The 24615-nt window shown below is 31.0% G+C and overlaps 2 protein-coding genes across 3 annotated transcripts; both read left to right on the top strand.

The window, feature by feature from the left end:
• The first annotated feature begins 1765 nt into the window (after nucleotides 1-1765).
• LOC100250718 (wall-associated receptor kinase-like 8) lies at nucleotides 1766-4893 on the top strand. The gene is made up of 3 exons (XM_002274773.4): nucleotides 1766-2781; nucleotides 3209-3322; nucleotides 3498-4893. Exons 1-3 carry the CDS (start codon nucleotides 1950-1952, stop codon nucleotides 4706-4708), a joined length of 2157 nt encoding a protein of 718 aa, XP_002274809.1. The 5' UTR covers nucleotides 1766-1949; the 3' UTR covers nucleotides 4709-4893.
• An 8276-nt stretch (nucleotides 4894-13169) lies between these two features.
• LOC100262756 (wall-associated receptor kinase-like 22) lies at nucleotides 13170-23920 on the top strand. 2 transcript variants are annotated; one of them, XM_059734152.1, is made up of 3 exons: nucleotides 13170-14039; nucleotides 15877-16005; nucleotides 22710-23920. In XM_059734152.1, the coding sequence occupies exon 3, from the start codon at nucleotides 22976-22978 to the stop codon at nucleotides 23912-23914; it is 939 nt and encodes a 312-aa protein (XP_059590135.1). In that variant the 5' UTR covers nucleotides 13170-14039; nucleotides 15877-16005; nucleotides 22710-22975; the 3' UTR covers nucleotides 23915-23920. The 2 variants fall into 2 exon arrangements, with proteins under 2 accessions (XP_059590135.1, XP_059590136.1); XM_059734153.1 differs by lacking the exon at nucleotides 22710-23920 and having other exon boundaries at nucleotides 15877-16116.
• The last annotated feature ends 695 nt before the right edge of the window (nucleotides 23921-24615 follow it).

Here is a 24615-nt window from a genome sequence, read left to right as displayed (position 1 = left end):
AGTCACTTATCCATATTTGGGGCATAACTTGCTTCAACCTACTATATGATATTTTCATTTTGAAAGAATACATATTAGTTGGGTGTTTGGATAGAGAGTAATTGTGGGATGTAAATTTTGCCTCTCAGCATTACTTATAGTGGCTCTAGGGTTGGTAGCATTCTTAGTTGGTATTCTTAATAAATGATTACTATTTGATTATTGAGATGATGCTTGGTTTTTGAAAAATATTAAGAAAAAAAATTAGAGAAAATGATTCTATCATATTTGATTTTATTAGAAAAAAAATTAAATATAATTAAAATTAGTTAAAATTTCATGCATTTTAATTTTTATATAAAAAAGAAAAATAAATGAAATGAGTTTAAAATGATACATAAGAATAATTTATTTATTTAAAATGATTTTTTTTCTTCACTTTTTCTTTTCTTATACTAATTATTATGATTATTATTATTTTCACATTTTCTCTCAATTTTTTGAGAACTAAAGGTAGTCTTAAAGGATTTAATTTACGAATAAAGCAAAGATTAATGAGCTGAATAATTTTAAATGAATTGGGAATTACTTACTCTTTTTGAACTTTATGGTTGGACATTAGAGAAATGTTTTGTTTCAAATCTGATTTATGTGATAGTAGACTTTTTAATCTTTTAAAATTAATTTTTAAAATTTTGTCCAATATATAATTTTTCAAAAAAACATGTTTTTAAATTGAAATTACTATTTAAAAACACTATCAAATGAACTCTTCATTGACTTATGTTTAAGTTGTTTGTTTTAAATTATTTTTAAATGTTAACACCATTTATAAAATTAATTATTATATTTTTTATTCTTTTAGTTTGAAAACTAATAATTTTAAAAAAATTGTTTAACATATTTTAAAATATCCTAAAAATTAAAATATCATAATTTATTATTTCAATAAATGTTTTATAATAATTAATTATGTAATTAGTAGTAAATTGATAATTAGACAATAATTAAGATTTCTAATTATACTTAATTGATAAAAATGTGATTTTTTTTTAAAAAGCACTTGTTTTTATGTTTTTATGGAATGACATAAAAGTAGTGACTGCATGGTGGCAAAAAATTTGGTTTTGATTTGAAATTTTGTATATTCATTTTAGAATAGTTCCTCATTTAAATTTGTGATTTTATATTGTTGGTTTTGCTTTGAAGTAGCAGTTTATTGAAAAAAAAAAAGAAAGAAAAAGTCTAATTCTTTTGGAAAGAAAAAGAAAAATTGATAAAAAAAAAATACATATTTCAATTAGATTAGGTTTTTTCCTAAATGACAACTTCATTGATTTATACTAAATTTATTTTTCACTAAAATTATATGAAATTAACGTAATTTGATTAGTTTTTAAAATAAGACTTATCCCAAATTTAAAAAAATGAATGTGATGTTATTTTGTGTGAAAAATTAGATTTGGGTATTATAATAAGGTCATAAAAGGCCGAAATTTGTGATAGCTGATGGTTAAGTCAATGGAGTCCACTTACACAACTTGATAAAATACACTCTGGAAATGATGGGGACCCAATAATACTGAAAACGAATTTCATGGAAGATGGGGAATTTCCAATACTAATTCCGAAGTGTTTACTTTTTCAAATCAGCTGAATGTGCGTAGACCAATGAGAAACGGATGAAATCAAATGGTTCCCATGGAAAATCTTATTCTATTAATTTCCACATTGGAGTCCACTCACAGTTTTTCTCCTCAGAAATTCAATCCTGGACCAAGTCCAAGAGCATCTGCCCGAAATTTGTGATGGCCGATGGTTAAGTCAATGGAGTCCAAAATAAAGGTCTTCAAGATCGTAGGTGATCACGCGATTCACGTCTTGATTCCCCTCTATAAAGCTTACATGAAAGAGCATTGCCTAGGTACATCTGCTTGGTAATAAAACTAACCTCTGAAATTACAGAAGAAATGAGAGGGCAATGGGTGATTCAGCTGACGATCATCTGCTTACTATGGCTAGCAGATGAATCATCAGCTACTGCCCCATCAATGGCAAAGCCAGGCTGTGAGCAGGATCATTGCGGAGACATCCTCATTCCGTACCCGTTTGGCATGGGGAAGAGTTGCTATAAGGATGAATGGTTCTCAATCTCTTGTAGTCATTCGTTCGATCCTCCAAAACCCATTCTAAGTAAACTCAATCTGGAGGTGCTGAGTATAGAAATGGACCGCTTCCAGAAAAGTGTGATGGTTAACAGTCCCATATATTCCAACTGTGAAAATGGAGAGGTGGAGGTGACCAGTAGTCCTTGGCAAAGCAGAGATTTGTGGGGAAGCCCATTCCTTTACTCTCTTCATAACGATCTCGTGGGGGTGGGTTGTCACAATGTGCTGCTGAGAGACAGGAATGAGGAAATCATGGCAGGTTGCGCCTCCACTTGCGACAAGAGTATTACTACTAAAGGTTGCTTGTATGGCATCAACTGTTGCCTAACCAGATTGCAGGAGGATCTGGATTTCTACAGTTTGAGTACCACTGCGAGTTCTAGTGAAAGAGGGGATCCGGATTGCACATACGCTTTCTTAGCGTACAATTACAACAATGTTTCGAACGTTACTACCATTGTTAGAGATGCGAAATATGCCCCATTACTCATATCCTGGCTTATCCCAGAACAAGTCGACCCTCAGAACTGCGTCGATGACACAGTCTATACTTCACGGGGAAATTATCCCAATTATCGTTGTGCCTGTAACTGGGCTGAAGAAGGGAACCCTTATCTCGCACATGGATGTCAAGGTATGCTTCTTTCTTAATATCTTGTGTGTGCATGACATACTGATTATTGAAATAACTTGACATTTTTCATCTTTTAATTCTATTTACAAAATTAACCTTTTTCAATTAGCATTTAATTATACAAAGTTTTTATTTGTAAAAATTTTTAGTTACCAATTATATTTGTACGAAATTTCACTCGAAAATTCTACATGTGAATTCAAAGAGGAATGAGTTTTTTCATCAACAGAATGGAATTTCAGAAAAATAGAATTCTCTTTCATCATTGAGTAAAATCAAATGAGAAATTTCTTAGCATTTTTTTTCTTCCCAAATCAAACATAGCCTTATTTTTTTCCTTCATTTCTCAGTTTTTATTTTAAATTTTTAGTGTGCAATTATAACTTGGATATACAATTTTACAGTATCAACATTTTTCTGGTTTTAGTTGTTAGAGAATGTGCCAACTGTCGCTGGGGATGTGATGGCCGTTACAATAGCAGCACTTACAAATATGACTTCTATTGCAGCACAAAGAACAAATCAAAAGCTTTAATTCTAGGTAATACCCCATTTAATTTCATATGTCCATCTAATTCTTAGTAATATGTCTCTTTATTTATTTATTGTTCTCTTTTCTTTTTGACTTCTCTTATTCATTATTTAAAGTATTTTAAATAAAATTAAATTGATTTAAGTCTTTTCATCAAACTGTTTTTATATCTTTGACCATGCAGGCTGCAGTATAAGTGGGGGATTATTGTTGCTACTCATTTTCAGTTTTGGGTTATATAAAGTAGTGAGAAAACAATTGGATATTAGAGTCAAAAAGCGATTCTTTAAACGAAATGGTGGGCTGTTGTTGCAACAACAAATTTCTTCTGATAAGATTGCTTTTGAGAAAACAAAAATTTTCACATCTGACGAGTTAGAGAAGGCGACTGACAACTTCAATAAGAATCGAATTCTTGGTCAAGGAGGTCAAGGAACCGTTTATAAAGGTATGTTAAATGATGGAAGAATTGTTGCAGTTAAAAAGTCAAAAATAGTTGATGAAAACCAATTAGAGCACTTCATTAATGAGATTGTGATTCTTTCACAAATCAACCATAGGAATGTGGTTGGGATTTTGGGGTGTTGCTTGGAGACAGAAGTGCCTTTGTTGGTTTATGAGTTTATTTCTAATGGAACCTTATTTCAACTTATCCATGATCAAAATAGTGAGTTTCCACTTTCATGGGAAATGCGTTTACGAATTGCTTTAGAGGTATCGGGTGCACTTTCTTATTTACACTCAGCATGTTCCATACCCATTTATCATAGAGACATTAAGTCTACCAATATACTTTTAGATGATAAATATAAAGCAAAAGTGTCAGATTTTGGAACATCAAGGTCTATTTCCATTGATCAAACTCATTTGACTACTATTGTACAAGGGACTTTTGGCTATTTGGACCCAGAATATTTTCAATCAAGCCAATTTACTGAAAAGAGTGATGTATATAGTTTTGGAGTAGTTCTTGTTGAGCTTTTAACCGGGCAAAAGCCAATTTCATCTACAAGATCACCAGAAGAAAAAAGTTTGGCAACACATTTCATTTTATCCTTACAAGAGTCTCGTCTATTTGATATTCTTGATGCTCGAGTTGTGAAGGAAGGTCGGAAAGAGGACATCATGACATTTGCTAAGCTTGCAGGTCGATGCTTAAATTTGAATGGAAGGAAAAGACCTACGATGAAAGAAGTTACCACAGAAATAGATAACATTAGAGTGTCTGCCCTACATTTGAATGTTGATCAAAATTTCCAAGAAAATGCATGTGTTGTAACTGAAATAACAGAGTTTTTGGATATGGATGATACTTCAACTTCCAGGGGATCATGTTTAGATGACACTAAAGAATCTTCATTTGATGTACAACCATTGTTATTTAACACATTATGATAGAAAAATAGAATAGATATATGATTGTTGTACACCGATTGTATATTAGGTTGTGTTTTTAAGTCTTGTATTATCCCTTACCATATATATATATATATATATATCTATCTATGAGAAATTTATGTTGTATTTTCCACTTATTGAATTGTTATGAATTTGAACCCATGGTATACAATTCTTTATTATTCTCCTTGAACAATAATAACACCAATTTTTTTTCACTTCTTATGCTATATGTATATATACACACAAAATTCTCTTAAATAGAAAAACTACGAGTAAATTGAAATCTTTATTAATTTGTAGAAATGTGAGTATAATCTCTATTGTATCCTCCAATTCCTCTATCTCCTAATTCTTCCTTTATATATTATTGTTGAACAAGAATTAGCAAAAGCTTAAATTGGGTATTGATGTTTGCTTGAACTTTAACTCAAGTTAGGTCTTAATTTGGGCTCGAGCCTTAACTTTACATAAGCTCAAGCCTTGGGTTAAATTAAACCTGACATTTGTCTTTGATGATTAACATTCAATTATGCATATGTTTTGAGGTTAAAAAGTTGCTTTTAAAATATTAATTTAGTATTAATCAACTTTCTTAACTTAAATAATTGTTAGCAAATTGTTTGAAGAGACTTATGTGTTTTCAAGGTCTTTTAAACCATTTTACAAGATTTCAAGTTTCTAGGAAGAGTTCAACATATCATATGGAGAAGAGAAAGGGAAAAAAAGTGGATGTGAGAGAGGAAAAGAAACTAAGATTAAAAAGCACATCCTCGATCAATTAGCTATATAGAAGCACCCATGAGGTGCAGTATGATATGAAGACTTGAGCAAAAGTGCCTAAGAGATAGTTTTAGATGTGAATGCTTGATCTCAAATTAAAATTGCTTCAAACTTGATTTTGAAGTGCCTCAAAACTCATTCGTAATTTTCTTTTTCTTCATTTATTTTCCACAAAAGTTTCGTGCTAATTCAACAAATTTAAGATTTTGAGCAACATTTTCAAAATAAAAAATTGTGTCTATGCAATTTGTTCGGTGGTTTAAAATTTGGCTACAAAATTTGTAAGTAATAATAAGAAATAAAATAAGTAAAAATGCAACAATTAGTATTCTTTTTGGAAAAAAATTTATGTTCATAACAACTAATTTTAAAGCAAGTATTGTACCCAAATAAAAACCTAAGGTATTTATTATATTACAATAATGCTATAATACGGGGAAAATAAAAGTGTTCCATGGTTAATGTTTTGGAAATATGAATTATAATTTTATTAATGAAGGAACTTAAACTTTTTCAACTATAAAATTTCTAGTGCTACAAATAGTGTAGCAAATTTCTAGTTTTCTAATTTGTTTCCAATACTAGCTTATAGAAACAATAAAGTGCAAAAAATATTGAATTTATTCAATGGGGATTGATTTCTTTCTCTCTTTAAATATCATTAAATTTTCATATGTCAAAGAATTCAAGTAAAATTAATCAAAATCATAAATTATTTCTTGGATAGTTGGATTGACATTCATGAATTTTAGGGATTTTATTTCGGTGGTTACATGAGAAGAGTGGTAGTATGGACCTAAGAGTGAGGCTGGTTTGGGCCAACTTGTAAATAGCTCACATGGTTGACTCTCTTTTTTTTTACGATCAAAATCAAACAAGAGATTTTAAAAAATTTTGTTGAAAAATATTTTTTGAAGATAAATTCAAAAATGACTTTCACAAAATATTAAACTGTTGAAATTTGTTTACTTAAATAATTTTTTTTAAAAAAAAATAAAAACTATTCAACTTTTTTCAAAATTAGTCTTTAATATTTTTACTATGTTTTTTGAAATTTTCTCTATTTTTCCCCCATTAATTACTTTAACAAAATAATGATTGAATCATAGAAAATATGCAGATTTCTAAGAAATTTTGTAGCACATAATTTGCCTAATATAATTTGAAATATTAGTTATCGAAGTTTTTGTTGTAGCTTATTGGTTGATTCAGCTTTCACAGAGCTTATGCCTTATAAAAATGTAGAACTTTTTTGACCTTTGGAAAAGAATTTCCAATGTCGTAATGTAAAACATTGATAACGTGTGCAACAATGTCTCTCTTGAAGCCACCATAGTTGATCTTTTTGAATGCTAAATTAGAGTTGTTGATTTATATTGGTGGGCTTTGTTTATATTGCTTTGAAATTCAGACACTCGAAATTAAATAAGTTAATCTAAATATGACATGAGTAATAATTAGGTTAATGGTATGAACTTAAATATTACATAATTATTAAACAGTTAAAACAACGTGTAACCCATTTAATAATTAAGTCAAATTAAGTTTTATTTAAATCAATATGATCACCCTTGTAACTGGATATATTTACCAATTGACTTATTTATTCAAAATAAAATTTTAGATAAGTTAAATAGATTATAATTATAATAAAGTTAATCAACATAAATAGGTCAATTTGAGATGAATTTAAGTTATATAGATTAAAAAAAAACCAAGATGTTTATTAAACAAAATAAGGTTGATGCAAATTTGATTAAAACACAATTATATTCAATCTAAACCTACAAAAAAAATCTATTAGATTCAAATTGTGTTAACTATTTTTATCAAACTTTACCAACCTTGATATTAATGTGAATCATAACTTTTACTAAAAAAAATAATTTCATTATCAACTATGAAAATAGTTGTAAATAGCCTATAAATTAATGCCAATTTTTTTTTCTTTTTTTTTTATGGGGCAATCTTTTAATCTTGTGAAACCACTCATGATTAATATATTTGTGTACACATCTAAGAATATGGATATGGAATTTGCAATAAATTTCGTTCAAGCTTAAATTGATAAATAAAGTATGACAGATACATTCCATATGATAGGCCGCAAACCAAAGCCTAAATATAACAAATCAAAATAAATTTAATTAGATCTAAATTTCATATTCCATAATTCAAGTCTAATTTAATATAAAAATTCAAATCCACGACTCAAATTAAAACCCAATTTAATACGTAAAACCCAAGAATCCAAAATATTACCTAAATTAAATAATTCAAAAGCAAAACTCATATCAATTATCAATCAATCCAATATATTTCACTAACAAGAGCCCAAATTTCATAATAATTAACAACTCAAAATCTTACAAACAATTATTATTTAAATTAAATCAAGAAAAAATAAAAAAAATAAATGTATAAATAAACTTACATTTTTTTCTTGGAGAGCATGGAAAGAAGGTTTCGGATGACGGTGTGTTGAGAAAATAAAATAAAATAAAATAAAAACGAAAGAGAATTAGAGGAAAAGAGAGAGAAAGTGGTGAGATGAGAGATGAGGGGAATGGGAGGCGGTCGTCGGCTGCCGGAGGTGTCGTCACTGGCTGGGCGACTGGCTGATAATCGGCTGACAGGTGGTGTGGTGTAGTGGGTAGAGAAAGAAAAAAAAAAAAAAAGGAGAAAAAGGGGGTGGGGGGAGATGGTGGCGTACTGGAGGCGTGGGCGGAGTGGACTAGGTGGGGGGGTGGGTGGGGGGGGGGGGGGGGGGGGGGGGGGGGGTGGGGGGGGAGAAGAAGAATGGAAGAAAGAAAAAGAAAAAGGGGGGAAAATGGGGAGAAAAAAAGAGAAAAAAAGGAAAAATAAAAAAAGAAAAGAAAAGACAAAGGAGAAGGGAGGAGGGGGAATGGAGGAGGTGTCTCCCGAAGCGGGGAGTGGGAGAATGTGTCGTAGTTCGGGTAAGTGGGAAGTGAGAGGAGAGAGGGAGAAGAAGAAAGCAAAAATAGAAAAAAGGGATGAAAGGGGAATTGAAGAAAGGAGAAGAAGAAGGTAAAATATAATAATAATAATAATAAAAAGAGAGTGAGTGGAATAAAAAATTCATATATGATTAAGATTTAAATTTAAAGATATAATTAAATTTAAAATCAATGTAAAATAAATTTTAGAATGTTAAAAGTGTTAAATTTTATTTTTAAAATTTTAAAAATTAAATAAATGCAAAAATGGATCATTATATTTTAAGATAAAATTAAAATAGAAGAAAAAATTATATAATTTTTTCATTGAATTTTAAAATAAAATTTGAAAACAAAAAATAGAAGAACTTTCAAAGTCTTAGTTTAAAAAGAAAATGATCTTAAAAAATATTTAAAAAATTGACATATTAAAAAAAAAATTATCATCTCAAATTTTAAGATTTTTGAGATAGTAAAATTTGATCTTAAAATTCCATAAAAATGTTTTAATATTCCTATTTCAATGAAGATATTAAAATATCTAAAATTTTCAGTAGTCCGTCAAATGGTTCAAAGGATCCTCCTCCTACATAGGTTTTAAAAAAGAAAGGAAGAATATTTTCGAATGTTGACTTGTCAAAACAGTCTTCACTTCTCTTCCTTTGAATGTTAGCCATCCATAATTCTTGCCTTGATGAGTCCGGCTGTCCAGCCAATTTTTATTGGCTCCTACAATATGTAGAAGTTGTACCACCAACTGACCTGTCAAAATTGGAATTAGAGAACAAATACCACGTTGTCTCTCTTTCCAATGGTGATGGACAGACCCCTTTACCTAATCGTCCTGCAAAATACAAAAGAAATAATTAAAAAAATTAAAAAAAATTGAAGATGCTTATGCCAAAGGAATGGGAAGGTTATCTTCAAAGATCCACTGGCTCGTCTGAATTTTTTAACTTCCTGAAAGAAAACATAAATTTTATGAAAAAATTATTTACATGTTTTGTAAATTATATTTATTTAGGATTAATAATTTTGTTAAAAATATAATATAAAATTTTTAATTTGGTTATTGGAAAATATTAAGGAAAGAAGATGAAAATATACTTAGGTTTTATTTGGTTATAAAAATATACTAAAGAAAGAAAGTAATAAAAATGTTAAGAAAATGATTTTTTCGTATTTAATTTTATTATGAAAATTATGAAATAAAATAAAATATAATTAATATTAATTAAAAAATTATATATTTAAAATTATTTAACTTTTATATAATTCAGAAAAGTAATTTAATTTTTATATAATAGAAATAGAAAATGAAATAAATTTGAAGAAATATATAAAAATAATTTATTAACTTTAAATTTATTTTTTATTTATTTTTTATTTTTTTATTTTTTATTTTTAACAAATTTTAGGAGAACCAAATATAACCTTTGGTAATCAAGTAGAGTTAGCATAAAATAGAATCCACTAACATAATAACTTATTTTAGTTAGATTAATAGAATTTTCTAAGTAATAATCTAGTCATAATATGAAAGTAACTTATTCATATTTGGGGCATAACTTGCTTCAACCTAGTAAGTGTATGGACCCCGCATTTCGCCTCATGCGTTTCCCACTTGATGACGAGCTCGAATTTTATTTTTTGAAAAATTGATTTTTATTGATTATTTGAAAATGACTTAGAGTCGCCACTTATTTTTGTTTTATTTTAAAAGGGTAAACAAAATAAGAAAGAAAACTCTAAGTACGACTCCTTATTTTGGAAAAGGTGATCTACGAAAAACCGGATCAGGTTCGGGGGTCAAGTTACTTATCGGGAAGGTACGGTAAAGACCGTAACACCCCTCTAAGTCCCTAAAGTTGGGTCTCTACTAATAGAATGAAACTGACATGACAATTAATAAGAAAAATCAATGAATACTCAGAGCGAATCATGCACATACGAGAGTCAGAAAATGCATATAGAATAACCAGGGTGAGAATAAGTTCGTACCTGGGCAACGAACCATTATGCGCTATCAAGAGAAAGGGTTAGTGCACAATTAAAGAATAATAGCATGCATGCCAGAGAGCAGAATGAAAAACAATTATGCACGGTAATTAAATCAATCAATTAATCCATCAATCATCAAAATCATGTATATGGGGCCCCCACCAAAGCCCGTTTATTTTTACATGGATTAATTCCATAAATTCCATCACTTGGAATTACGGAATTGAATCTATGCTTATTTTAATACATTTTAAAATCAGGAAAGCCTTGAAAGTTACATGCCGAAGAGAGGTGGCAGCAAATTTTATTGAAAAACAGGATTTTGGAACTCAAAGGAAACCTAAGGATGAAAGATGAAATTTAAATTATTTGAAAATTGGGATTTGAGGGATTATTTTAAAATCAAAGGTGGAACAAAGACAGAAAGACATGTGGCTTGAAAGTGGCCATGCACCATGCAGAGTGGAGTCCTGGACTTGGGGCACCTTGAACACTAGTTGCATGTCGTTTCTGAAGCCCCGATGAAGGTGAGATGATGAATTCTGTAGAATGATGAGTGTACTGAAGCTGGAGATTGAGTGAGAGTCGGTCAAAAGTACCCCAAGGTGGTCATGCAGATGAGGAGTCTTGTGAACTAGACATCATTTCACCCTTGGAGGTACAATACCCAGGTCATGAATAGATGGACTGCATTTCTTGGACTGTAGGCCAGTGGCTTAAAGATATCAACAGATTGACTAAAGCTGCGTTCGTCCATGTCCATGGAGGTCTTGAAATACTATTCATTTGTATGTTCACGCATAGGACGCTGACAAAGAAGAGAGTAAGAGCATGGCGGTCACAACTGTACTATGCAGCCCGAGAGTTGCTGCTGCTACCATTGCCACAGCAAGACCACGGACAGCCTCAAAAGTCGAACCCTTGCCTTCAATGTGGCTGCGGCGGCCATCGAGGTCATGATACTGCCGGGCTCCATGCACTGGGCGGCGACGAGAGTGGAGGCAGAGGTGACCGCCGTGACGATCTTCACCATCTGCCTGTCCCTTCCGGCTCCGGAGGAGGCAGCTGTGGCGACTGCTATTGCGGCGATGGCAGTTGCCACTCTTACGATAGAAACAGCGGCGTGGAGCTGGGCATTCTGATGCTCGAGTGCTTCCAGTAGCACCCAGTCTAGAGGAAGATTAAAGCCACTGACGCCGGAGAGAGAGATGGCTATGGCGGTGCTGGAGAAAGCAAGCTCACCCACAGAACCAATCTGCTCCCGTTTCTTGACGTTGCTTCTAGGTGCAACTTCAGTTCTTGAAGTTAAAACTGCAACATGATAAGCACCACAAGCTATCTCCTCCATAAAACTCTTTGCAAGTTTTTCGTCAACACGGGTTGGGAGTTTCCCATCAGCTTGGGGATTTCCTAGCTGCCCATAAATAGGACTTCTCATTGATTCCAATTCAGAGCGTCTCCCATGGATTCAAGCTGACATTAACTTTCCGATGCTCTTTAATAGATTAAAATTAACCCATTTCATGCGTTCCTTTCACTGAATCTGATTTATGAGTGCTATGATTCCATCCTTAGCATCCTCAGGTTTAAGTTCTGGGTCCTTACAGCAGCATCCACTGTCCATTGGTCCACTTGGAGGGCTTGAGCATTCCCCGACACTGCCAGATTGATCAATGTGAGTGTCATTTGGAACTCGGCACTTAAGAAGGAATAATTTCTTGAGATGGAATTTTAGAGTGGAGCTTCTTTTCAATAGCAAGCAATTTATCGTGCTCATCAGAATATTGGCTGTCTACATTCATATAAGCAGAAGAATGATCAGGAGATCCACAGGCTATGCGGAGCCTCTTTTTCTGATTAACCTTTTGCAACACCTCCCTGATGTACTGGCGCTGCCAGCAATTAGTGCCCATAGCAACATATAAGATTCGGAGGTTCCTTTTCTGATATCTCCCAAAAGCACATAGAAGGTGCTGTAGAATGCCAGAACAGAGAGTTGCAATATTTCCTGCTCCTTACTGAGCTTGCCGAAATCATGAATATCCGGTTCCGTAACGTTCAGCGTCATAGCATAAAACCTTTTCCCGATCCTCCCATGGTCTGAAAGTATTCTATTTGCCTCTCCTTTGCCTGATTAAATATCTCCTTGATTCTCGACTTCTCAAGCCCGTAAATTCCAGTGTAGAACTCCAAAGAGCTTCTGTTCTCATGATCATTTCCAGCCGAGCATGTACGTCCCGAGAGAAACAGAGGAAACCAAAGAATAATAACAGGAAAATAACATGAAGCCTTTAACAATCATGTCAGACCCATTTCATCATTTGATCCATAGGTCCAACAAACAGTTAAAATAAGACTTATCCCAAATTTAAAGAAAAATGAAGATGGTTTTATATTATATGAAAAATTAGATTTGGCTATTATAATAATGTGAAAAAGGTGGTAAACAGAAAGAAGAAAAAAAACCATTTTTTTTTAAGTTAAAAGTTAAAAAAATTTTGCCTTACAAAATTGTTTTTTAAAAAACTTAAATTTATTTTCCTTCCACGCCTGTGATATCATACGATAGGGAAATTGACTTTTCTTTTTTTGTCTTTTTTGGAAAATATCTTTTGAATGGTAGTTGATCTCAACTCAATTGAAAATGGCAGGATAGAGTTCTTTCCTCATTCCTCTTATACATATCATTGATCATCTTCTGTATTCCAAAACACCCAAAATCAGAGAAAAAATGATTATGAAGTTGGGTCTTCTGCTGATCATCTCCTTTCTATGCCTAACAGCTAAAGCATCATCACCACCAGATGAATATATGGTAAAGCCAAATTGTCGGTATCGATGCGGAAACGTTACCATTCCCTTCCCATTTGGGATCGGGGACAGCTGTTATCTGAACGTGTGGTACTCAGTAAACTGCAGCGTTAATATGTCTTCTGGTGCTGAAAAGCCCTTTCTAAACCATACTAAACTCAACCTGGAGCTGCTGAATGTATCACTGGAACACCGAACGGTGGAAGTTAATAGTCCCATAGCTTCCTATGATCAGCGGCAGGGGGAGAGCAACACGTCTCAGCCAAGTATTGATCTGGACAAAAGCCCGTTCCTGTTCTCGAGGCTCGATAATATATTCGTGGTGTTGGGTTGTGGCCAAGCAAAACTCATGGATCATGAGAATGTCTGGGCAGACTGCACCTCCATTTGCAATAATAGTTATCCTGCTCAAGGCCGCAATGGCTTCAACTTTTGCCAAACCCCAATTCTATCCACAGATAGCTACTATCGCAATAACTACCTTGTGGGTTTTACCCGAGGCTGTGAAGGAAACAACTACTCTAACTCCACTACCCATGCCTTCTTGGTGGATAGACACTGGTTTTCTCACAACTCCACAAAACCTGAGGATATTACAAGAGTGAAGTATGCTCCGTTATCATTGTTGTGGAAGACAAAAAGTGGGGACAACGCCAGCTCTGACTGTAACCGCATCGCGTACTACAACCCGATGATGGGATTATATGTTCATTATTCTTGCAGCTGCCCATTGCGTCACGAAGGCAACCCTTATCTTCCCAAGGGATGTGATCATGGTATGCACTTCTTTCTTGATCGGCTGTAACCCATGATTTCCTCTAGTAGATACCAAAAGTTGAAGGAAAATAAAAATCAACAAATTATTTAAATTTATCGCTTATTTTAACTCTTTAATATAAAAATTAAATGATTTAAAAATGTATAAATTTCTAATCAATTTTCATTTTTTTTATTTTTTTCTTTGTATTTTTTTAATAATTTTTTAATACTTTTTGATAATCAAATATAATAGAGAAAAATGTGATTTGATTCACTCACATAAAAATATAGGGAAAAAAGAACTCATATATTTTAAATTAGTATTATCTTCGTTTATTTAAAAATAATTTGAAATTCATACACTTTTTAATGAGTTACCAAATTATTTTAAAAAATGTTATTTTACTTGTCATGTCATTCAAATTAATTGACAACTAGATGTTTTAATTCATTTTAATATTTTTTTAATTATTATTTATTATTTTGTTATGTTATTATTTGAGATTTTTTTCAGAAACAAACATCTCCTAGGATTCTTATTTTAGTTTCTTAAAAGTTTAGGAAATATTGTGAAAAAAATATCCTATTTAAATAGGATTAATATTTTTTTTTATTTCCTAGAATTTGAAGAGGAAATATTGTCAAACAAATCTTATTTAATCATAATTACGATTTCAAAAAATAATAAGGTTATTTATTAAATAATAAATAATAATTTAATAATATATAATTATTTTAATTATGATTAATTTATTTAATATAAAATATTTATTTATTTATTTATTTTTATACTATATATCAAAGTACGACCATATTGTAAAACATTTTATATTTGAAAATCTCTTACAAACAAATTTTATTCTCTATTATATTAAATAATTATTAATATTTTATAATAAATAAAAATTTATTATTGATTTATTTATTATCAAGAATATGAATATATTTTTAACTTATTAATACTAGAATAAACTTATTTTTTCTTTCAAATCCCTACTTTATAATGTTTCTAGAGAATTTTTTTTTTCAAATAAAATGATAATAATAATAATAATAATAAAATATTTAAAAAGAATGGAAATATTTACATAAACGAGTCTAGTTGTTAATTGATTTGGATGACATGACTAGTAATGAGCATTTTTGAAAATAATTGGATGATTCATTAAAAAGTGTATACATTTCAAATTATTTTTAAATAAATGAAGATAACACTAATTTAAAATTTTTGAGGTTTTTTTTTCATATATTTTCATATTAGTGAATCAAATCTCACTTTTCCCATTATAATACCTAGATGTCATGATATGCCCTTCTTTCTTCATAGGTTGTAATTCTTGGTTCCCTGGATGCAATTTCATGTCCCTAGGCTATGAAGCTTAAAGTCTTTCTCAATTTACATAGACAAAACTTTGCTAGGTGCACAAAATTTTGGGCATTGGGGTTTGGTGTTTGTAAGTTTTATTTAAATGATCTAGATACAAAAGTGTCGTATATCTCATTAGAGACTTCAAATTAATTTTAAATTTTTATTTTTTACTTCTTTTATACTATGATAAAATATTATTAACTTTAAAATATTTGAAATCTATTATTAAACTTAAAAAACATATTAGTTATTAATCTAATTATATTAATTCATTTCACAGTGTTTTTTAAAAACACTTTTAGCCTTAGAATGTGTGAAATAAAATAAATTTATTTATCAGATCATTTTATCGAACACTTACAAAAAAATTATCAAATTAACAAATTTCAAACTCAATCGATAATTCCTCTTCTACTATATTGGTTTATACCTTCTAAATCCTTATTAATGGATTTCAATATTATTTATGTTCTTTGGTGTTCTAGTTGTCAAAGAATGCACCAACTGTCGGGGAACATGTGATTATCGTTACAGATTTGACGATCCAAGTTATCGAAAGTATCATATTGAGTACTCTTGCATCACGAAGGATAGGTTAAGACCTATAATTCTAGGTAACATCTCCTTTATTTCCATGTCTTCTTAATACATCATTAAAAACACCTTCTCTATTTTGATACCCTCTTAAAAAATCATAACAAAGGAATTCAAAATGACAAAAAAAAAAAAAAAAAAAAAAAAGCGTGGAGGGGGTGGGGGAAGTAATTAAGTTAGGTCTTAATCGAGTTATTGGTATACATTGGCATGTTGCCAACTTAATTCTAGACGTAAGTTACCATCATTTCTTTTTTTTTTTTTCATTGAAGATATAGATTACATTTAATTTTTGGAAAATACTAAGGAAAGGAAGAAAATACTAAAAAAAATGATTTTTTCATGTTTGGTTGTTTTATGAAAAATATCAAAGAAAATAAAATATAATTAAAACTAATCAGAAACTTATAAATTTTTAAATTATTTAATCTTTATATCAATGAATTAAAATAAGAAAAATGAATTTGAAATAACAAATAAAAATAATTTATTGACTTTTAATCTATTTTTTATTTTTATTTTATTTTTTCTTTATTTTTATTTTTATTTTTATTTTTATTTTCTTTCCTTTACATTTTCCTTCAAATTTTTCGGGAGCCAAACATAACGTTAAAGTTATGAGAAACTATTTATTAATCATTTCTAATAATTAGAATTGGATTAGGTTGAGCTTGTATTGATTCCTCCAACCAGAAAAAAAGTTGGGAGGCATGAGATCGATCATTTCAACCCCACCTAAGCCGAGTCCTATTTGTTACAACAAGATTGTTGAATGAGCCCCACTATGTAAGCACGCTTATATAGAATCATTAGCCAAAATTGGTTATATATCTCCATCTATATCACCAAGGCAAAATTTCCTCAATGGATCATGAAAAATAAACTGACCCATATTAGTGTATTTTTTATAATTGTCAAGCAAGATAGCTAGATGTTTATGCCATGTCTAGCTCTAAAGAAGAAGAAAATTTATATGGTGTTATCATAATAAGTATAATTGTTGGAAAGTTCTATTATGATATATATGTGGTGTTATCCTATTATAAGATTTTCTTGTAGAAATAAGTTTCTTTTTCTATTTAGGCGGTTGGTTCTCCAAATGAAATATTTCTATGTAATCAAGAAAAATAAAGGAAGAGATATTGATTGAAAAAGTCATTTTAAAAAAATTGTAATTAGGGTTTTAAGATTTAAAAGTTCTAAGATTGTAAAATCCTTGAACAATAATGAAAGTTTTTTATCATCTTCGTCTATGAATATAGGTTTTCAATTGAACCACACAAATTATTCTGTATTTTCTATTTATTTATTTTTTTGTTCTCTTTATTATTATTCTTTATTATCGTTATTCATAAGAAATTATCTCCACCTTGACTCAAATTCTTAAGCTTCAAATTGATTTGAAAGTTTTCTATGTCACTTCATTCCCATGTCCTTAAAGGGCCTTTTGATAATGTAGTCGCTAATTAAGTTCAAACAAAAGGGCAAATTAAGTTTACACGTCTGTTGTACTCTCTACTATAGTGATCATTTTACTAATGTCTTCCACACTAAGTATATAAGCAACAAAATCATCATTAGCATACCTCTAAAGTGGTCTAATTTGCCTCATCTTTTGTGTTTTCAAAATGTATTGTTGTGATCTTATGGTATATTTTCTTTATCATCAAGATCTTACACCTTTTCTTTATTCAATTTTTTGAATTCTTTTGGCCTATATTTCCTATGTTCAAGCTCCACATTTTCTCTAATATCAAGAAATTGCTTTCTATATCAAATTGCTTTTTTCCCTAGGACTTACTATAGCGAGCTCATTAAAATCACATCTTTACTAATTAGAACTTTAGAGGATTTTGAAACAACATGTATCTTTTACACCATTTGCATATATGAAAAATATACACTTCTTTATCCTTAGTTCCAACTTGCACATGAATAACTAAGATATATATATATATATATATATATATATATATATTAATTTGTATCATTAGTGGGAGAACCAAACCATACCCCTTCATGAGTCCTACAATCAATAAAAATTGGAAGGACATCCAAAAGATAACAAGTTGATTTAACTACTATGACACAAAATTCCTACAAGAGCCTTGGAATATTTGAAAACATACATTGTGCTTCTCTAGAAGAGCTCCATTCATCTATCTTACAATATCATTCTATTGTGGAGTATGCCTGATTGTGTAGTATCTCACAATACTTTCATTATTGTAGAACTCATTGAACTCTTTCTCACAAATTCCATACCATTGTATATTTTGAAGCACTTGATTTGGTTTCTATCTACTTATTGATCACAACTTTTCATTTATTAAACTTCCTAAAAATATTGTTAGAATTCTACCTATACCAACCTAGGACACACACCTAAAAGGAGAGGAGGTTGAATTGAATTGGATGTGAGGTTGAATTGGATACCAACCTAGGACACAGACTTGATATTGAATTGTATCCCAAATAACTAAATGGGTTATACCTAAAATCTTTAGACATAAAAAATTGATTTTTACCTTTTAGAAATATCCTATGATTAGTTAGAGATAAATAATACAATTATCAAATAATAACTACTAAAATAACCATCCTAACAAACTTAATAACAACCCAACAAATCAATCAAAGATAATCATTATAATTAATTAGAATATAAACAAAAATATTAAGATATGAAATGAGACACAAGATTTTTATATGGAAAATCCCTACACTAAGATAAAAAACCACAAAGTCTAATACCGCTAATCTAAATCTACCATTTGAAATCAAGTTACACAGATTTACCTAACTGTTTTACCTTACCTACAACTTGATTCACATCCGTGACGCAACAACTTCCTGTTGTTTCCTAGTAGATCCTTCAACCACTTCCAATGGACAATGGTCTTCAATCCAATAATCAAATATCAAATCTTTGAATGAGAGATCGAGAATTGTGTAACACGTTAGATGACTCATGCCCAATTGGTGTCTCAGCTGATTTGTGTTCAGCTGGTGCTCCTTGATTGAGGAAGTGATCAACAAAATTTATACCTATAACACCATACACTAGGGTAGCAAATACAAAGCTACTATAGTATAGTGGCTCTAAGGATCGTTCACTGGGAATGATTTGCAAGCAATCAAGGATACCAATTCCAAGTGAATTGGTTTTGTTTCATTTCACGGTTAGCTTAAGGAATAAAACACAAACTTTGATTGGTAAAGGTTGAGACTTAAACTAACTAACTTAACAGAAGTTTGGAATAATTTAGGAAGAAAAGCATTCCTTGGAGATTTAGGTTCACTGGGGTGGTTCCTCATGCAAAAGACATAGCTCCGGTCAGATGGTTCATTTCCTCGCATTAGAGATTCAACTTATAGTTAATTCTCTAACCGGTGATGTACAGAGACTCCTTCAATTAGATTTCACTTTAATTCTCTCACTGATGCAACTTGCAATGGTTCATGCCTCTCACGAGCACTTACCATTCAAGGTGATCTTTAACCTTGGACTTCCCTTCACAAACTCGCAAGAGATAACTAATGGATGTCTCCTAGGAGTCCAAAAGCTTACCAAGTGTTGGTAATTCCGGAAAATCCTACCTTGAAGTCACCTACCAGAGGCTCGCAAGGGGTAAACTAGTGCATTTCCACGGTTGGAAATCACTTGCCTTACCAAGTGTTGGCCCAGGTGACTCCAAAGTGTTTTAAGTTAACTAAAAACATTGAAATCACTGAAGGATTTCACTTCCTCTTCATTAAAAACTAAAACCACAGAGCTTTGCATTCTTGCACTTGGAACCTCCCCCGGCAACCTTAGCTCCAAGGAATTGGAGGTTTAGTTACTCATTCTCTGGGGAAAACTCCTCAGAGAATTAATAACTTAGAAATAAAATGAAAATACAAAGTGAGAAGGTAAGGCAGTAGAAAGAAAAGACCTTTACTTCCTTACCAAATGTTTACAGAAAGAACTCCTCCCTGAGAACAGGCTCCCGAGAGGTATTTATATCAAACTAATATCAAACTAATTCTTACAAAGATATTTGGCCTTTTTACTAACTTAAAAACTAATGAATCATGTAATTGGTGGTTTACAAGGAGTATTTTGGGTTTTAGACAACAAAAATCTAATGGAAAATATATCCCAATGTCGGTAGCAAGCTTCGGGAGGCTTCAGGAGCCATTTCGCAGGAGAAAAGTGGTGCCTGCGAAATTTCGCAGACACCCAAGAGGGCTGCGAAATTATTTCGCAAGACCAAGCTGTCTTCATAGGGCTGCGAAGTTGGCTTCCACCTTGAAGTTTCCAGCTCCCTTCTCGCGGCATGGTTCGTGCATCGTTAGAAGGAGAAACACCTTACTGTACAAAAGTGCTGCGAAATTCTCGCAACAAAAGGCTGATTCCGCAACACTTTAGAGTGTCTGGCTTGTAATGGCTGCAACTTCTTCATTTCAATTCCGAATTGCGCACCGTTTGAAGAATTGGATTGTTGACTTCCTGAGCTTTGAAATGGTATATAGCTTGCATCATTTAGACTTCAGAAAGTGCTCCAAAAGTGGCTGCTACGACTGTCATCAAGAATATGCTCCATGACTGATCCTCTTTGCTTTTTCTCCTTGCAATCCGGATTCACTCTTGGCAATTGAATTCTAAGCTTTGCCCAAGATTCCTCATAGCTCTCCTCATTCTTGACTTGCTTTGGTGATCAAAATACTAACAAAAACACCAAAACTTACACAAAGTGATCAAAATTGCTTTAAAGGATCCTTAACATGTCAATTGAGTTAAAAGGCCTAAACTACTACTCAAAAGTGTTAAAAAGGATTAATTAAAGGCTATCAAATAGCACTTTTTGAGTAGTAATCATTAGACTCTCTCTAGGATCTCTAAAATGATATTCTCAATGAAACTTTCTCAACTAAAATGAGATCACTTTGTTTCTCTCACTCTGTAACCGTCAAAGGTTTATAAGGAGATATTTATAGGTGAATACCATAAAGAGTTTCTATATCTTAAGTTTCCAAAATAGAGTTTGAGTGAAATTCATCCAAAATCTATTTCTAATCACGGTAGGATTGTCATGACCGCTTGAGTGGACTTACACCACTTGAGCGATCCGCTTAAGCAATCCCTACTTCTTTTGAAAAATCATTTTAAAACATTTTAAGTCTAAAAATGATACAAAACCTTTTTATACCTCAAGTGAGCCTAAAATGCCACAAGCCAAACCTTTTTAGATGTACCTATGAATTCCTAGTTGGACAAACGACAACCCTTAATCTTCAATAAAGAGTAAATCACTATCTAAAAAGACTTTTATGGTCAAACATTAGAATGAACAAAATTGTCATATAAATAAGGCTCAATGTCCTAACAAAGAGAATTTTGAGAGAAATATTAGTGAGCTATTCATATTTCTTCACTATCTTAAGATCTCAAAGTCTAAATCATGTCTTAAAATTGATACTAGTCAAATGCTCTAAAAAGGTTTTCAAAGTATTATCTTCACGAAGGATTGAGATCGCCACATGAAGGACATGAAAGGACTTCGAGTATAGATCAAAGAAAATCCCTTGGTAGAATAAGTATGGAGTTTGGTAAAACCTTCTACCATTTTACTAATTTAATGAATTTGCCTTATGACCTATGACTAGAAGTTTTTTCCTTGAAGAAAGTGGTTTTTTGAGGGCTTTCCACATTTGCCTATGTGTTCTTTAGTGTGGTTGGTTGAATATTTACTTTCCACATATGAGGTTGAATTATTGAATTAAAATGCAATTAGCAAACAATCTATTAACCCCTTTAGATAGTTTCAAACATGAAAGACATGTTTTTTTTTTCAAACTATGTAATTTAGTATCACTTCTTTATTCCATGATATATATCTTATATTTCAAAATAAAGATTCACTACTTTGTTAATTTTACATAAAAAATAATTATTTAAGCATAATATGATAAATTAGGTTTAATTAACTAATAGGACTTTCATACTGTTGTGATTTTTTTTTAGAAGTTACATTAACACCAATAGTATTGTGTCACATGATTTTAATTATAAAAACGCCATGTGAATTATTAAAACTAAACCATTACTGAACATGCTATTTCAAATACTAGGACAAGGATATATTAATCATGCGTGAAGAAGTTTTTGTGTCAATCTATGGCTTTCATGTTTTCTTTATATAATCATTTTGTTAGGAGTAAATCCCTATTTATGAAAGTAATAACACACCAAAAACAGAAAATAGATTATCCATATATTGGATTTGTAGTGATTTACTCTCAATATGAGTACTACATTTACTCCATCGTTGTAGAATTTCCATTATGTTTGAAAAATTATAAGGTGACCTCACATCTTACAGTAATCATCTTTTCTCTATTTTTTCCACAAAAATTTGATCACCTTAATAGTCCCTTCTATAATACAAAAATTAAGGCAAACTCATATGTGTAGAATATTTAAAACATCTCTTAAAAATTCATTATATAACCATATATATGATTCATTCGTGGCCATGGGGAAAAGTCTATAGTATGGTTAAGGTCTACAAAACTTAACAAGTTTTATCTCTATGGACTATATATCATGATTTTTATTTCACTATACTTCTTACTTCTTATGTCTTCAAGAAAATTTAAGTTTTTATTAGTATGTTAATGTTATTTATCAATTTAATATAATAAAGTGACTTTATTTTTAAATTGCCTTTGTGTAATGTAGGTGTCAGCATAGGTGGTGGATCTTTGTTACTACTCCTTGGAAGTATTGGGTTGTATAAAGTAGTGAAGAAAAAAAAGGAGATTAGACTCAAAAGACAATTTTTTAAACGAAATGGTGGTCTATTGTTGGAACAACAAATCTCTTCTGGTGAAGTTGCTGTTGAGAAAACAAAAATTTTCACTTCTAAGGAGTTAGAGAAGGCCACTGACAACTTCAATTTGAATCGGATTCTTGGTCAAGGGGGTTAAGGAACAGTTTATAAAGGTATGTTAACTGATGAAAGAATTGTCGCAGTTAAAAAGTCAATGATAGTTGAAGAAAGCCAAATAGAGCACTTCATAAATGAGATTGTGATTCTTTCACAAATCAATCATAGGAATATAGTTGGGCTCTTAGGTTGTTGCTTGGAGACAGAAGTTCCTTCATTAGTTTATGAGTACATTTCCAATGGAACCTTGTTCCAACTTATTCATAGTCAAGATACGGACTTCCCATTTTCATGGGAAATGCGTTTACAAATTGCCATAGAGGTGGCAGGGGCACTTGCTTATTTACACTCAACATGTTCTATACCAATTTATCATAGAGACATTAAGTCTACTAATATACTTTTAGATGATAAATATAGAGCAAAAGTGTCAGATTTCGGGGCATCAAGATCTATTGCTATTGATCAAACTCATTTGACTACTCTTGTACAAGGGACTTTGGGTTACTTGGATCCAGAATATTTTCAAACAAGTCAATTTACTGAAAAAAGTGATGTATACAGTTTTGGAGTTGTTCTTGTCGAGCTTTTAACAGGACAAAAGCCAATTTGTTCAACAAGACCACAAGAAGAGAAAAATTTGGCAACACATTTCATTTTGTCATTACAAGAGTCTCGTCTATTTGATATTCTTGATTCTCGAGTTGTAAAGGAAGGAGGGAAAGAAGAGATCATGGCAGTTGCTTACCTTACATATCGATGCTTAAACTTGAATGGAAGGAAAATGCCTACAATGAAAGAGGTTATCACAGAATTAGAGCATATTAGAGTGTCTCCTCCATCTTTAAAGGTTGACCAAAATTTTGAAGAGAATGCATGCATCGAAATGGAAACATCAGGCCCCCTAGATAGTACTTCATCTTTCAGAAGGTCGTGTTTGAATTACAACAAAGCATCTTCCTCAGATGAGCAACCATTGTTATTTAACACATTATGATTGACAATTAAAAATATGATTGTTCGTATTTTAATTATTTTTAGTTTGTATTTTATTTTGATATGGTTGTCTTATTTCTTAGTGACTTTTGTGAGAGATTTATGTTGCAATATTTTTAATTGTCGAATTATGATTTGATTATGTCTATCTAGATGTATTAAGTATGTTGTATGTGCTAGGGTATGCACCAACCTTTGTTTCCATGTAAATATTTAGGATTAGATTAAATGAATTAGGAAAATCATTCTTGAGTTAATGGAGACGTAGAATCTATTTAAAAAAGTTTTTGAAAATAGTTCTTACTTATTTTCAAAAATAAAATTCTATTTGAGAACTTAAAACATGAAAAGAGTTTTTAAAGTTTATTTTCTATAAAAGCATTGTTTTGAAAGTATTTTCATATTTTAATTATTATTCAAAATATTATAGAAAAATTGAAAATACCTTAAAAGATTTTTTTTTTATAAAAAAAAACAACAACCAATTTTTAAAATAAATGTTTTAAAAACCTTTTTCTATTAGAAAGTTACCAACTGTGTTTTACGAGTTATAAGATTGTTTTCTAAAAAATAGAAACTATTTTTAAAAATGGTTTTAAAGATAATATGCCATTGAACTCCAATACATCAACATAGCCCAATAATTAAATACACATACATGACTTTTAATGGATAGTTGAATAGCATGATGTTTATTGAGGA

This window comes from Vitis vinifera, chromosome 17 (genome assembly GCF_030704535.1).
Source record: "Vitis vinifera cultivar Pinot Noir 40024 chromosome 17, ASM3070453v1".
Classification (NCBI taxonomy): domain Eukaryota; kingdom Viridiplantae; phylum Streptophyta; class Magnoliopsida; order Vitales; family Vitaceae; genus Vitis; species Vitis vinifera.
The sequence above is the reverse complement of the archived record's forward strand: the minus strand, read 5'-3'. Positions and strand labels throughout refer to the sequence as shown.